This window comes from Convolutriloba macropyga, chromosome 1 (assembly GCF_964194025.1).
Source record: "Convolutriloba macropyga chromosome 1, txConMacr16.3, whole genome shotgun sequence".
NCBI lineage: Eukaryota > Metazoa > Xenacoelomorpha > Acoela > Convolutidae > Convolutriloba > Convolutriloba macropyga.
Window position 1 is genome coordinate 30,266,924 of NC_134468.1, and position 15,063 is coordinate 30,281,986.

The window sequence follows — 15,063 nt, forward strand, 5'->3', positions numbered from 1 at the left end:
TTTTACTCTTTATTTATTCTAACTTTTATTCTTTACCTTGTTTCTTTTTATTGTTTTCATTCCAGTTTTTGTCAGCAACGCCCAATTGGTAATAAATATTTCAACCTCCGATAAAAAAAATTAGTGTTGCTTAAATTTCATGGGCTAAAAAGTGTGTCTGTACTTTTTAGCTACGATGGGTAAGCAAAACTTTAAAGTTCGACTGGATAAGAAAAAGAGACATTGCTCATATATGCCACCAATTTGGAAAACTATTGGAAGAACTTATCCGGTATATTAGCACAGTTTCATTAGAAGCGAGACAGTGATAGCGACAAAGAAAAGGCCTGAGAGAATGGGGGACTACATGTTTTCTCTTGTCCTTTTTGTTTCAACATCCCAGAAGAAATTTAAAACAATCTTACATAGACATTTTGTTTACTTCTGAAAAGCCAGCAAGGTATAAATAAAGATAAGAAATGTAAGAGCATCTCAAACGAAAATTCAATGTAGTTTGACTAAGGAAACAGTTCTCAATAATAAGAGTTTCGCAAAAATCAGTCTTTTCTTTACTAGAGCTTTAAATCTTTGAGCACAATACAGGTAAAAGAAAAAAATTGAAATTTTTGTTTCAAAAATAAAAGCTCTTCTTGTATGCTAATAGATTTGAAACCAACCATTTCTATCCATAATAACTACGCTGAGTAGCTCACAAGTAAAAGGAATCATTATTTTTTATTTTGGTGGCCGAATATAATCAAATCTTTTAAAACATCCTATTTAACTGCAAACCTCAAAGATGTCTGAAAAATAGTGATGTAACCTAATGAGTCCAATATTTGTTATAAAAATTGAAAAGTGAGTGTAATAACGCGTTTCTTTGTGAATGGCACAGCTTGAGTTTTTGATCATCCTCAAATAAAAACTATTACGCCAAATATTTGTGCCGAAATTGAACCTCATTTTGTTTAAAAACTTCAAGGCACACGCTTGACATATTGCTTTGATGTTTACCTGCAATTTCAGCTCAGCTTGTATCTGTTTAATCGACTCACGATATCTACAGTTATAAAACTAAGAATGGAATTACTTTTTAACGCCCAACTTTTTAGCCCTATCAAAATCTCGGACGGTGAGCCTAATACTGCTTTCTAATTACGCTTTACTCAAATTTACATGTAAGTTCAGCTTTTTTCTCGATTATTTCATATATGAAATTAGACATTCTGGGAAACAGTCAAGTTGTAAGTGCATTAATGAATCCCTGTCATCATAAGGTTGGTGTAAATGGTCTGGAACTAACTTTGTATCCTGTGAGTAATGCATCTGAATTAAAACATGTCTCTCCTTGAGCTTTTCGAAATCAAAAATCTGCAGTTTTTTTGTTAAATGAGAGTTAAATTTTTCTTGGCGAAATCTAAGAAAATCATTGCGCATCGTTGAAATTTTTAATGTCTGCTTTTGATATTTTTTGGGTAATGTCAAGTTAAATATAAAAAAGTAAGGATTTTTGCGAAATTTTTCAGTTGGAGCTTTTTGAATTGTTGGGATCATGATATTTTAAAAAAAGCTTCTGTTTGCGATACTTGGTCAGTTTTAACAACATCTATTTGATTTTGAGGAAGTCTCGACAACTTTTTTAGTAATTTTTGCAAATGTTTCTAAAGTTTGGAACTTCTATTGTTGCTTGTGCCTCTCTGGGTCGCTTGTGACCAACCAGGTTTCATGTTGCAAGATAATTGTTCAGTACGTTTTATCTAGGCAGAATGTGGTTATAAAGCCACGATTATCAAGATTCTTGGTACAATTGCGCTGTTGTCAGTCTTTTCTCAAGTTTTCCCTATCACTTAGTCATTTTCAAATTTTTTGAGCCTAATTCGTCAATTAATTTTTATTCTGTATTCATGGGCAGGTTCTGAATTTCTATTTTTTAAATGAAGTCATTGACAATCAGAAAATCAATCAAAAGGTATAAATATTTTTTAACACCTTTTTCAAATATTTTTGAAAAATTTGCATTTTCCCAGCCTCCATTCGCTTCTTATGTTTATCGAACATTTTAGTCATAAAAAAATTTTGATAAAAATTCTTTTTCTCTTTTTAAATGGATTTTTGATGATATCTCTTTTATTTTCCTCAAAAATTGTGATCTCTTTTTGTCTGTTTCACTTGTAGTGCTCTATTAGTCTGCTGATCCAGCTAAAGAGTTATTTGGTTTTCTTTCAACTCTTCGAAAATTATCTCAGGTTTTGCTTTTTTATACAACTCAAAGAACTCATTTTGTGCTGCTGCTCTGCCCATTATTTGGGATTCCTTCATTTTTCTTTTTTTTGTTTATGCGAGTTAAATTTAAATTCAGAGTGGCCATTATATTCTAACTGCAGTTGTAAACAGAAAATTTTTGGTTTGTTGACTAAACAGACTAAACAAGCAGACTAAACAGAGAATTTTTGGTTTCACAATTTTTCAAATTTTTGATGTGGAATGTGATAAGGATGTTTCAACAGACTCGTGCTTTTTTGGTAACAAAGTGTTTTAAATGGCGCAGCTTGACTTACAATTTTGCCATTCTTTCTACTATTGATTATCCTAAAAAATAGATTCAAATCGTCAAATATGTGTTCTACTAACATATAGCTGTGTCGTTTAAATCGCTTAGACACTGTTTATTTCTATCAAATATTCGTAATAATTTTTTAGATTGTTTTTGTAAAATTTTTATTCACCGGTTTCATGGCCAATGGTTGACTATACTTCCGGCTCTCCTATAGAATGTAAAAGAAGCTATTCAATGGCTTCAATTGATGCTAAAAAATTAAAGTTTATTGCCACGATTGGTTCTCAGAATATATCAGGGACTTTTTTAATCTTTCAAAGTTTTCTTATTCTCTTTGTTTTGGTCCTTTTTTCTCATTATTGGGTGTTCTGGGTTCCCTAATAATGCCGTAATCTGGTTATTTACTGAGTTCAATTCTCACCAAACCACCTCACCATTTCGACCCTACTTCTTTTCAAAAAAAATTACGTGTCTCTTCGATTCTTTGTTGTGCTGTCAGTTAGTATGGTTAACGCAAGTTTTTCCCGATTCTTTAATGAGTTTAATAGATGTTTTTAACAGCTTCATTTGATATCAAAAAGTTCTAATTGCTTCCTCAAATTTTTTGTAAAAAAACCAGTTTTGTTCAATCAAAAACTAGTTTAGATTTTTTCTTGAAATGATACCTTTATCGAATTCTTTTATAACCTAATTTCACCTATAAATCTGTTCTGAGAATTAGAAATCTAATCGCAAATAAATAGAGGCCATGCAATTTAATAGAAGGGTTGGTTGATAATTATGGTCATTATTGTTTGGAACTGAGTTTGATAAAAAAAAAGTGGACGTCTATTTCTGGATCTCTTTTTTGTCTAATAAAGCTAATGGTTACTTGATAGTTTTTTCTAATTGACAAAATTGCAGAAAAATTGATTTTATTCATGTAAATTTTGTTTGCATTAATATTTACTCTAGTAAAAGAAAGAAGTTTTATTTCTCTTATTTTAATTTGCCCATTTTTGTGTGCATCTGTCCTTTTAAACGAATAAGTCAAAATTTATAAAATAGTCATTTCGCTACTTTCTTCATATTTTGAAGGAAGTCTATTTATGCTTCATTTGATAGACAATTAAGCAACGAATGTGGATATGTGTGATCGGGCGATTACATGCCAAAGCTTATTAGCGAGCCTCCTTGTGTTTATCAGCTGTCCATTTGAGTCATATACTTCTAAGATAACATTTCGCAATTGAGTTTTACGACGTGATTTCATGATGTGTTTAAATAACAGTTGTTTCCGTAATGAGGCATAACATTAGAAATACCACGAGAAAATAATAATGGTAGCTATCTAGTTGTTCCGACCCCACTTGTGGGGGGGAACTATATACTCAAATGGATTTTTTTGTTCAGTCCATTTTGGCAGATCGATATATTCATCGTAGAGAAAGAGGAATCTGAGTAGTATCATCAAACAGGTGGTCCAGCGTAGAATTCAAAAATTAAAAAGATTTTTTTGATGTTCGTTTTTTTCGAGGAGTTATCGAGGATTGAAGTTTTGTGTGAACAGGTGATATTTGTTCACTTTTAGTGTAATTTTTCTTCAAATTAAGAAATTTTCTCTAAAAAATAGTATTTCGAAATTAAATTTCACACCAAAAAATGAACCCGTTTTGTGTTCTAATATACTAACGGCGATAAAAAAAAACTAGTTCTGGTCTCATAGGGAAGTTCACTATCAAAAAAAATCGAATTCTAATTGAGAGCTTTTTTATAAAAATTTTCGATATTTCTTTGTTTTTTTATGTCACCTAGAGACAAGTCACTTTTCATATCGAGGTTCCGTTAATAACAATCCTTCTTTACAGTCAATAGAAGCCCAATGAACAAAAAAATCGTTTTCAAGGAATTGCTTATGATTTTTTGGCTTCGACTCTGAGTTTTCGTAAATTTAAATGAAATTTAGAATTCCTTTTTGAAGTTTTACTAATTTTTGGAGTCCTATTGCATGCACTCACTGACTAACAGAGCAATATGCTCTGTAATGAGAATTAAGAGAACATATCTAGTGCTTTGAGGGGACTGCTGAGGCTGTTAAGACTCTATAAAATTTTTTTTAAACATTAAATAAAGTTAACTTTTTTCGTGAACTTCAGTCAGTCTCAGCATTGGCAGGACCTTTCTACAAAAACTTAAATCAGTCTGGTTAGCTGTTTCATATTCCAAATAATTTTATATGACTTCAATGGTACAAGATTTTACTTTTTTTTAATTTTTGGTTATTTTTGTATTATTGGTTACTCCAAATATTATACACATTATCCAAGTTTTATTCTAATACCATTAGCTTGGTGAAGACGTTCAGTGGATTACAGATAAAATTTTCAGAGAAAAACGAATGGTTTAATTGGCTTCGACACTTTCTTCTCCCACTTTTCTATTAAATTTTGGTTTTTGACTGTTTTTGGTGTTGTTTTCGTGGTCAAAAGAATTATTTGGATGCCTTTTTGATGATCTATGCATGACAAACGTTCCTCCCATTAGGTTATATCTGAGCGTAATTATTGACCTCCGTTGAAAGGTTTTGAGTTTAATGGCTGTTAAGATTTAAGGAATAATTTTCGAAATTTTTTGAACATTAACCAATCCTAAAGTTTTTTGTGAACTATTAGTCAGTCTTAGTACTGACAGAATCCCCTTATTTTCTACTGCAGCCAAATTTAATCTGGTTAGCGGTTTTATCTTCTACCTATTAGTTTTAAATCTTCAATGCCACGAGTTTTCATATTTTTTTAAATTTCGGGTACTTTTTCGTATTTTTGGATCCTTTTGAAATCTTATCACTTTATCCTGTTACTGATAATTCCCATTGGTTTAGGGAAGACGTTCAACGAATCATAGATAAAGTTTTCAGAGAAGAGTTTATGATTTGAATTGCTTCGACACTTTCTTCTGTCACTTTTCTATTGAATTTTTGGTTTTTGCCTGTCTTTGTTGTCGTTTTCATAGTCAATAACTTGTTGAAAGGTCTGTAAGATTGTTGACAAAACTTGAATGGCAAACAAACTTTTCGTCCCATCGAGGCATAATTTAGCGTCTTTACTGGCGCTCGTTGAAAGCTATTGATTTAATGGCGTAGAACTACGAATTTTCTCAAAAATTTCGTGGTTCTAATGTATTTATTCATAATTGTTAATTTTTTGAAGTTATATTAATAAAAAAGAGGAATCCCATTGCTGTACAAAATTAATTGACAATAGAAAAGTTTGAAGTGAAAAGTTCATTTTTTTAATGCCTGCGACACTTTTCTCGCTCAATTTTTTTCTTGAATTTGCTATTTTTGCCTGTTTTTGTTCTTTAGGCAGCCGTAAATTGCTGACAGGTCTCATAAGCTCGTAATTGAGGACTGAATGAGTGATTTTATCTGATGCAATCAGATTTTATCTGGCCAATAGTCCTAAACTTTATGGTAGACAATTTCAAATATTTTCAAAAATTTTCAGTTTTTGTTGTTCTCGTCAAATTGTAACTTCATCAATGAGAGGTCCCATTCAATGTATTTTATTTCAAAATATAGTATATCTACTAATATTAATTGGCATTGATGTTCTGTTTGTAGGACAGTATGCGTTTTTATAAACGTTTTTTGTGTAGTCAATTGTTGTGTTTCTTTTTCTCTTCTTTCAGAACAATCGCGTAACAAGAGATCCCAATGGTTTTCAAATGTGGCCCAAGTAAACTTATTTAATCTCTCAGTATAATTTCCTCAGCTATAGAATATTAGTAGAGCTATAGAATAGTACAGCTATAGAATATTAGTAGAAATAACAATTGAATGAAAAATACATAATACTCAGATAATAGCTAATGATTTTAATGGTAGCAATGATTTGTGTTTTCGCAAACCGTTAGTATTTTTTGAGCTTTTCTTTAGTTCTTTTCTATGGCTTAGTCTAACCAAAGACAGGTCTCTTTGGTTTTGTAATAATTTTTAGACATTTAGCAAGGATTATTTAGTTAAAAGGTAATGACTTTTCACAATTTTGAAATTTCTTCGTTTAAAAACAAAAAAGTTGATTATTTTTTGAATTTCGCCTCATTGTTCGTTCTCTTTGTCGGCTTGATACCTAGTCTCCTTAGGAAAACTTTCCATCTGCTGTATAGTTAGGAAAAAAGTAAATTTGTGTAGTTAAGGTTTGATCTGACTGCATTTTGACGTTGTTACTAGGTGCTTTTAAATTTACATATTCAATTTTGCCGTGAAATTTTTGTTTTTGCAATTTTTGTTGTTTGTTTTTTGTCTCGCAGTCTCTTAAATGTCAGATCTCGTTGGCGTTGTAATGAGGCATGGTATTATGTAATTCAACTAGTAGATAGGTTGTGTAACGATTGTTTTAAACTCAAACATCTATTTTTGTTATCTCTTCATTTGGTTGACAACTATGTCAAAATTGTAGATGAGCTCGGGTCGGAACTTCATGTGCAAACGCACATTAACGAGTCTCCTTGTTTGAAATTAAAGCAGAAAATAACTTAATCATAGGAAACGTTAGAGAGAAGAATTGTGTTCACAAAAGTTGTTTGAGTTTTGGGTGGCTTGTCTGGAATAAGGTGATGCCATTTTTGTCTGTGGGCTTTGGTTGATCTGATGTTCTCAGCGTTGCCTGGATCTTTTCCATGTCATCTGTTGTAGCACCTTATCGTCAAGGTCGGCTAGATGTATTGAAAAATTCTTGACAGTTTCAATTTCTCTTGCTAAAATGACATCATTAGTGAATAATTGTTCCAATCATCAAATTCATCTGGGGGTGCCACGAGCTCAATGGCTCTCTCGCTTTTTTTGTTCAGTCATTTTTGTGGAGAGATCCGAGTCAAAAATGAATATTCAATTAATGTGTAATTGTTATTGTTATTGCTTGAGCGAACCTATAAGAAAACTGATTTTCAATAGCCGTTGTTATTTTTGAAGGTATAAACTTTGTTTCAAAACTACACTCTGATTTATCAAATCAATACTGAGTGTTCTTGTTTAGTCTCTTCTTATACGTTTCCCTACATACTCAAATAAAAAAGATTTTTTTTGAAACGTTGGAACACTACCTGTTGGATTATATACCGGTCTTCCTCAGTTTTATACACCTATATAAATTCATCTGTTAATTGTCAGTATTGTAGTCCCAGCTCAGGAAGCGAATGGCTTTGGGAATCATTACAGAAAGCAAAACATGTTTTTCACACTACCTTTAAGAGTTCAATTTTTTCGACGCGTGATAGACAGTTCTATTTTTTACGTTTTAATCCATCAACATCGTACATGAAACCAGCCTCATTCATTGCACTTTCAAGGCGCTTACAGCACATAGTTGATTTGTTTTGTATTTCAAGGTATCCTTTCGCAACAGAAGACGCACTGGACGAAGAGCCAAACAACGACAAAAGAACAATCCGAATATTGAGTTTCAACCACGGAGTAGATCGAGTTAGGGTCAATATGACCAAGATCTGCAACCTTCCCTTCGACTGTGAAATAACTTACGAGGGAAATGAAAACTTGCTTCCAACTAATGATTACAAGGCCATTATGGTATTCGGAAGAGCCGCTGCAAAAAGGTTTCAGGAAAGGCTCTTTACTAGATTATAGCTACCCGAATTTACACCTCAACAAAATTTTACTTCTGGCTCACTATTGACTTTTAGGGCTTGAGCAGACATTTTGCTTAGTGGCGAAATTTGCTCTTGCGCCTAAAAAAAGTCTTTATGTATACAACCGTACCCAGGTCAAGACCTCGACTTATAAAAGACTTTAAAAGTCTTGTGGGGGGACTTATGAAAAGAGTTTAAAAGTCTAGTGGGGGGCAATGTTGACTAAAATTCCACGATCGAGGTTTCTAGTTAATGTCGAGCTAAAGTCTTTCCATGGGTCGAGCTAAAGTCTTTTCATGGATATACAGTTCTGAATGAACTGAGCACACGTTTTTTAGGGGTCAAACAATTCTTTTTAATGACACGCTATGACTGGGAAATGTTTTTCAATGTGATAACGAAACAAGTTCACTCAAGTTATGGAATCCAAGAACAGTTATAGAACCCACTACACTCAGTACACGTGCCATATATTTACATATTGGTTTGCTAGGTAGTGCTTAGTCTTAGCAGATTTTTTCTTCTAAGATCTGCAAAATCCTTAAAGGTTTGTTTGTTTCGATCTCATTTGTTTTGAAACTGTCACATTTCCGAGGTCGAGGAAAAATCGGAAAAATATGAAAGATAAGCGGTGAAAAGTTGTTTTTTTCACCACAAATTTCGTACAGAAATTTTGAGGTGAAATGATGTAATTTCACCCATAAAGTAAGCGGCAAATTTACAAAATTTCAACATATTTCACCGCTTACAACAAACTAACGCCCTTACTCGAGTTCGAACCTCTCTCCTTCTGCATATCGTCAACTTCTTCTTCCACTGCGCCACCTCTCACTAACTGCTAGGATATTAGTTTGGAATTTAAATCAAATTCATTCTACTTTCTGTAAAAGATGCTCGTCTGCAGGTCAAATTTTAGTAAGACTTGCGATTCTTAGCGAAATTACATATTTTAGCGGTGAAATGTGGTGGTTTATGTAATTTCACCACTAAGTTAAGCGGTGAGTTTATTTAATTTCACCGCATTTGAATCTTATCTCACATAATTTGGACGTTTTCTAAGCCGCAATTTTATGTAATTTCACAGCTAACAGGCGATAATTTTTTTTCACGGCATTCACCGCCTGATTTGTGTAATTTCACCCCATTCAACGCTTATCTTACAAAAATTGTCCATTTTCAGCGCATATCTTGCATATATTTTGCGTTTAACGACGATCACGCTCGAACCGGGTTGTTATCATTCTGTACAGCAGTGCTGCGTTGTGATAATATGAGCAGCAGTGTTTCGGAGGTTCATTTTAGTCAATGAAAAAATTAGTCAGAGGTCATTTATACTGAACAGACGCGCCTTGGTATAATGTTTTAGGAATCCTGTGTTGTTCAAGCACTTTTATGTTTTTTGACGCATTTCGAGGAAACAGTAATACGAAAAAACAAATAACTGTGAGGAGAAAAACTTGAATGATTTTCTTTAAAAAATTTGTGAAACCTATAATTTGGACTCAGAAGTTTTCTCCCGACTTTTTTTGGTAGCTAATATAATTTTCCTTGTCCATTTGATAAAACATTATAATTGACTGCAAATTTTAATATTTAAACAAAAAAAAATACGGGAACAGAACCTCTAAAGCGGCACTTCACACAGGCTTTCAGCCTTTTTGGTGCTCGCGCGATATGCTTTTTTGACTATTGTATATTTTGTATATAAATTATTTTATTATAAATTTTTAGGCGCCACAAAACTTCAATTGGCGACGTAATGGCGTTCTTTCACGTCCTCGAAATTCGTCCCACATTTACTCACTCCTTTTTAATGTTAGGAGGACTAACATTTTTGTGGTCATGTCATAGAGTAGTGCAAACAAAATACAACGACATCTATCAAAGTTCCAAAGCGTTTCATGTTTTCTGCAATTTCCTGCCAAAACATATACACATAGTTTTGTACAAGTATATCAAAAGCAAACTGCCATATTAACAAAAAATTTCTTCTCAAACGAAAAATAATCTAAAGATATGTTTTCCCAATTGAGAACATTTAAGGGGTAACAGTACTCCTCTCTGAGAAAAGTTCAGAATACCAGCAATTGGTGCAAGAACACAAACATGTTATTCACATTAGTTAGCGCCCGAGGAGGTACATTTCTTTTTATGCAGAAGCATTATAACTATCAAAAAAGTTAGAATCAGTTTGGTCCAAAAGTTAAATCTTAGACAAGTAGAAAAGACACCAAATGACGGTAGCAAAAGTCGACTAGAATTTAAAGCATTAAAGGAATTACATGCTGGAAGTTTCAGTTATCAGTTTGTTTCTGAATATCTGAAAACCAAAAGGTAAGCGGATCAAATATTTTTTCCTCGTCAAAGTGTCTTTCAGTGAGTTTTATGGCAAAAAAAGTTGTGATTTATCGTATTGATGTAGACGATATAACCAAAAATCAAATGGTTTAATATATATTTTTAGATATTACCCCAACCCTCACAAACTCGGGCTCAGGCTATCACAGTTTATCAACACATTAATACAAGAACAATTTCGTTTCAAAAAAAATGTTGTATAAAAACATAATTATTTTTAGTATGATGAATAAAATTTGGGAATTTTTTTGTTTGTGTTTGCTTAGTTCTGATATCTGACCAACCCATTGTTCAAAAATAAATTTTAACTGATTTTCAGGTTAAAAATGTAAATAGAAGCTTCAGATTGTCAACATTTTTTGTTTGTCTCATTTCGTTTATTCAACGGTTACCACTTTAATTCTATCTACTTAGCTAAAAACTTACTATTTAATGATATAATTTACTAGGCTCACTGCTCTCAAATTTGGCATCACAGGCTTTGAGTCAAAATAACGTGAAAATTAAAACTTGTGAAAGTGTTTTTCATTTAAACTTTATTTTTCCAGTAGAAACATGGCACCAAAGATAGTTTAGCGTTTTCAATGGTGTTGATTTTGAACACTCCATAAGATTTAAATGTATCAACATGCATTATAATTTACCGTATTTTAAAAACGGCTGAGAAGAGCTAAAATATCAAAAAAAAATCTCAAAAAAAGTTGCGCTTTCACAACCAACTGAATGAGTTTTTTGTTAAAGCTGTTTATTTCTGTAGACATATTTCAATACACTGCTCAACAATTGGTTAGCACCTCTTCCTAGGTAATAATTGGATATTTTTTAAAAAAGTTCCAATGAAATCATTTTCTTTCTACATTTTATGACAAATTGTTAGCAGATCTATCTAATATACGTAGCACGTCAAATGTTTTAGCGACTCATTCCGGATTAATCTAGCTATGTTTTTCTTATCTATTATACAACTAAGAAGAATACTTGTCAAAAAGAACCATCAGTAATTGATTTATTTTTTTGCTTTCGCTTAGTTGCCCTTATAATAATGACAATTTAATTTCCGGTTCCCTCAAATACATATTTAACAATTTTTAGGTTGTTTTTAAGTAGTTTTAGACAAAGAGAGACGTCAAAAAAGTTAGGACACATTTTCAAGTTCACAAATTGCAATTTTATTATATTTTTTTTATTGATTGAGAGACCAATGAACATTGTAGTATACATTTTTGTATCGCAGAAGTGTCAAAGAAAGCAAATGAAAAAAAATATGAGAATGTATTGAGAAGGTTCTTATCATGTTTTTTTGTTCTGGCCCCGTGAATGCCAAAATGGTTGAACAGTTTGTTTGAGCAACCCATCATTGACGAGGTCTGTATGTGACCTACCTATGCCCTCTAAAAACAGATCAAGTGAAGAGTTTGAGATTTTTGTAGAAGTATGTCTCAACACACAAAGTGAAAAGAGATCCCAAGCAGATTTGGATTGCCAGGTCACTTGAGTCTGCAATCAGCCAGATAGATTTCAACAGAAACACACCCCAAAAAGGACTGTTCAACTGGAGCGTCAGTGTGTCCTCAAGAGCCACAATCAAAGACTCTTATGTTTTTGTAAGCAAGAGAGAAAACCCACTATCTCTCTGTGAAATTAAAAACAATTACTATAAATTGCAAAAAGACAAACTGTTCTGTTGGGTCGTCTCAAATTGTGATTTTGTGTCTAATGATAGAATTAAGCGGGCCACAGATATAATAAATCTGTTGTCCGAAAAAACCCATATATGGGGTAGGGCCAGAAGACAATGCTTACGACATCTCAAACCAGGCAAGTTCATTGATCACGGATCTCAATCACGTGAGGAAACTGACCTTATTATTGAAAAATGTAAATTTTACTTCTCATTTGAGAACTCAAATTGCAGTGACTACGTAACGGAGAAGTTCCCGAATGCACTCATAAATTACGCAATCCCAATTGTGAATGGCTGGCGAGAGACTTATGAGGAGAATCTTCCCGGTTCGTTTATTCACGTGTCGGATTTTAAAAGTACATCGGACCTTGCCTCTTATTTGGGATACTTGCTGAGAAACGAAACAGCTTATTTCGAATACTTCAGGTGAGACAAGCAATCAGCTTACACTAAACTCCCATTGAATGTTTCATCCAAATAAAATTTCCGAAACATTAAGCTTCAAATTTCAATGAGTACTTGAAATGTAAATTATTAATCTTTCAACAAGAGGAACAAACTTTGCGACTGAATTTCTTTGAAAATTTTGAACATGAGTTCTGCTTTAGATGGCGTGAGCAATATCAAGTGTCAACATGGAATAGCAGTCCAGAAACTTACAATAAAGTCAATTGTGAAGTGTGTACGAAATTAAACAAAACACTGGAAGCCAGAAAAGAAGGAGTAGAAACGATCGAAGTTATTAAAGACTTAGGAGAAACCTTCTTAAATTTACAAACATGCGTCAATGCAGTGACTACTTTATGAAGTGCAGTTTAAATATTTTTCTTATTTTATGAAGTTTTCCTTTTTCTGAAGAAGTTCTTCAATTTTATTGCTAACATATTCAGTGAAAAGATGAACCAATGCGCTCCTCAAATTGTAAACCTGCCATTTGAATTCAGTTGTCAACGCTACTTTTGCTGTTCATTTGTATCGAGGTGGCAATCTAAAAGGTCGAGCATGATTCAGTGATATACAAAGTTTTGGAAGAATATTTTTAATCTAGAGCACTAAAATTTATTCCTCTTACCATAAAATGTTTACAGTTAGGGTTTTATAGCATGATTCATGAGAATTTTTTTTTAAAAAATCTTATTGTTCGTAATTTGTTCTCTCAAAATAGTGGAGAATTTCAAATGAAATTTTTCGCAAAATAAACATCGGGAATTTTTTTTACCATTGATACGGTATGAAACAAATTATTATGCCTTGATTCTGGTTTGAATTTTTTCATCAAAATGCTTTAGCAGTACAATAACAGAGAAATGATTATCCGAAACAAGCCGGAAAAAATAAAGAACAATAATTTTTCAAATCTTATAAAATCTTCAAGAGTGTATCTTACAACAATGATTGTTTAAATTAATTTGAAAATAAACCTAAGAGCAAATGGAAGAAATTACTGTTTTACCAAAACATAAAAACAACGCTTCACTGTTCTATCCCAGCAGTGAAGCACAATTTTCAACAAAAGATTTCTAAAAGTTGTTGACAAAAAAGGGTAGTGCAAATATTCACAATTGTTTTATTTTTTGCGTGACAGGTAAAAATCAAAAGGAGATTTTTAAAAACTTTTCTTAGGCTAATGCGTTAATTTCTGGCTCCCTTTGAAATTCCTATCCAGAAACAGGGAAAGGAATTTTTTCGTTTCGAATTTGAATTCCCAGATCAATCATTATGCTATTAACTTATACTGTAGTCCCACTCTTATTCAACATATTTATTTATCAATTTTTTCTACTTTTCAATGAAAAACAAGCAACCGATTTCAAGTTTAGGCAATTTCAGTGTATCTTTGGATGTACATGCCCTTCCAGGATTATGAAAAGCAAGAAAAAACTTCGTTAGTCTTTTTCGATGGAACAAACTGGTAAAATGAGAGCTATTACTTTTATTGAACTTTTAAGTTTTCCGCCTTTTCCAAATTTGGACGTGAATCAGCTGTTTTTTAAAGATCTTATATACTTCTTTGAAGTTTATCAACCAGATGTCACGGAAACTTAGAGCAATTAAAAAAATTAGAGCCTTGCAAAAAATCAAAATCTTTTCTATCCGGCCTCAAGTTCAAAAAAATCAATATTAATAGCTTCAAAAAAGGATATCAAACATACACACAAATTTCTTATGTCCGATCAGATTTGTATTGAAGATATATGTATTACTTTATTGAAAAATTTATTTTGATCAGAATCAATTGAAGCGAATTAAACCGAGACTTTTTTACTCAATCAATTAACGTACGATGTAATTATTTTTGTACAGTTTCGCCTCAAAAAAAAGGTTCCAATTGGAAAAAATCTCTCACTGTCAAAATATTTTACGTTCTATCAAAGACATGAAAAGTTTTTTGGCCTGCTGTGATTAGAAATAAATTTCTAAGAAAATATATTATAAAAAATTAAAACATCAAATCCCGAAAAGAAACAAGCAATTCAGATTTTCCCACTTATTTGTTATGTTTCACCTATTCCAAAAAAATGATATTAAATCTCACTTGAACTTCAAGTGCTGATTCAGTATTGTTTCTTAAGCAAAAATTATTTTGATTATTTATTTGATAATCAATCAAGAGTTTGAAGTACAGAATAATCTAAATGTAGAAAGCTCTGATTATTTCGCAAAATTGCGCACTAACATTATTACTAATAAACTTAAGATGAGCAATCTTAAAACGCAATGAAAACCTTCTAATTAGTTTTGGGTCTTCTTATATTTGTTAGAAACGTATACATTCTAAACTTTTGATTTTAACTTAAAGCCAATTTCTGTTGACAGAGCCTCGCTCAGCTGTCCCATTGAATTTTGAATATCTGTTACTCAG

At 32.3% G+C, this 15,063-nt stretch overlaps 1 protein-coding gene across 5 annotated transcripts in view; it reads left to right on the forward strand.

Moving 5' to 3' along the window:
- LOC142348175 (4-galactosyl-N-acetylglucosaminide 3-alpha-L-fucosyltransferase 9-like) overlaps positions 1-13,144 on the forward strand; it is a 29,627-nt gene extending 16,483 nt beyond the window's left edge. For 4 of the 5 annotated variants that reach the window (XM_075399432.1, XM_075399416.1, XM_075399440.1 and 1 more), the window contains exons 3-5: positions 7,901-7,994; positions 11,947-12,626; positions 12,809-13,144. In XM_075399432.1, the coding sequence (XP_075255547.1) occupies positions 7,901-7,994; positions 11,947-12,626; positions 12,809-13,007 (973 nt within the window). In that variant the 3' untranslated portion in view covers positions 13,008-13,144. Of the gene's footprint in view, positions 1-7,900; positions 8,126-11,946; positions 12,627-12,808 lie in introns of all 5 variants that reach the window. The other variant, XM_075399449.1, reaches the window with a different exon arrangement.
- Positions 13,145-15,063: the final 1,919 nt, after the last annotated feature.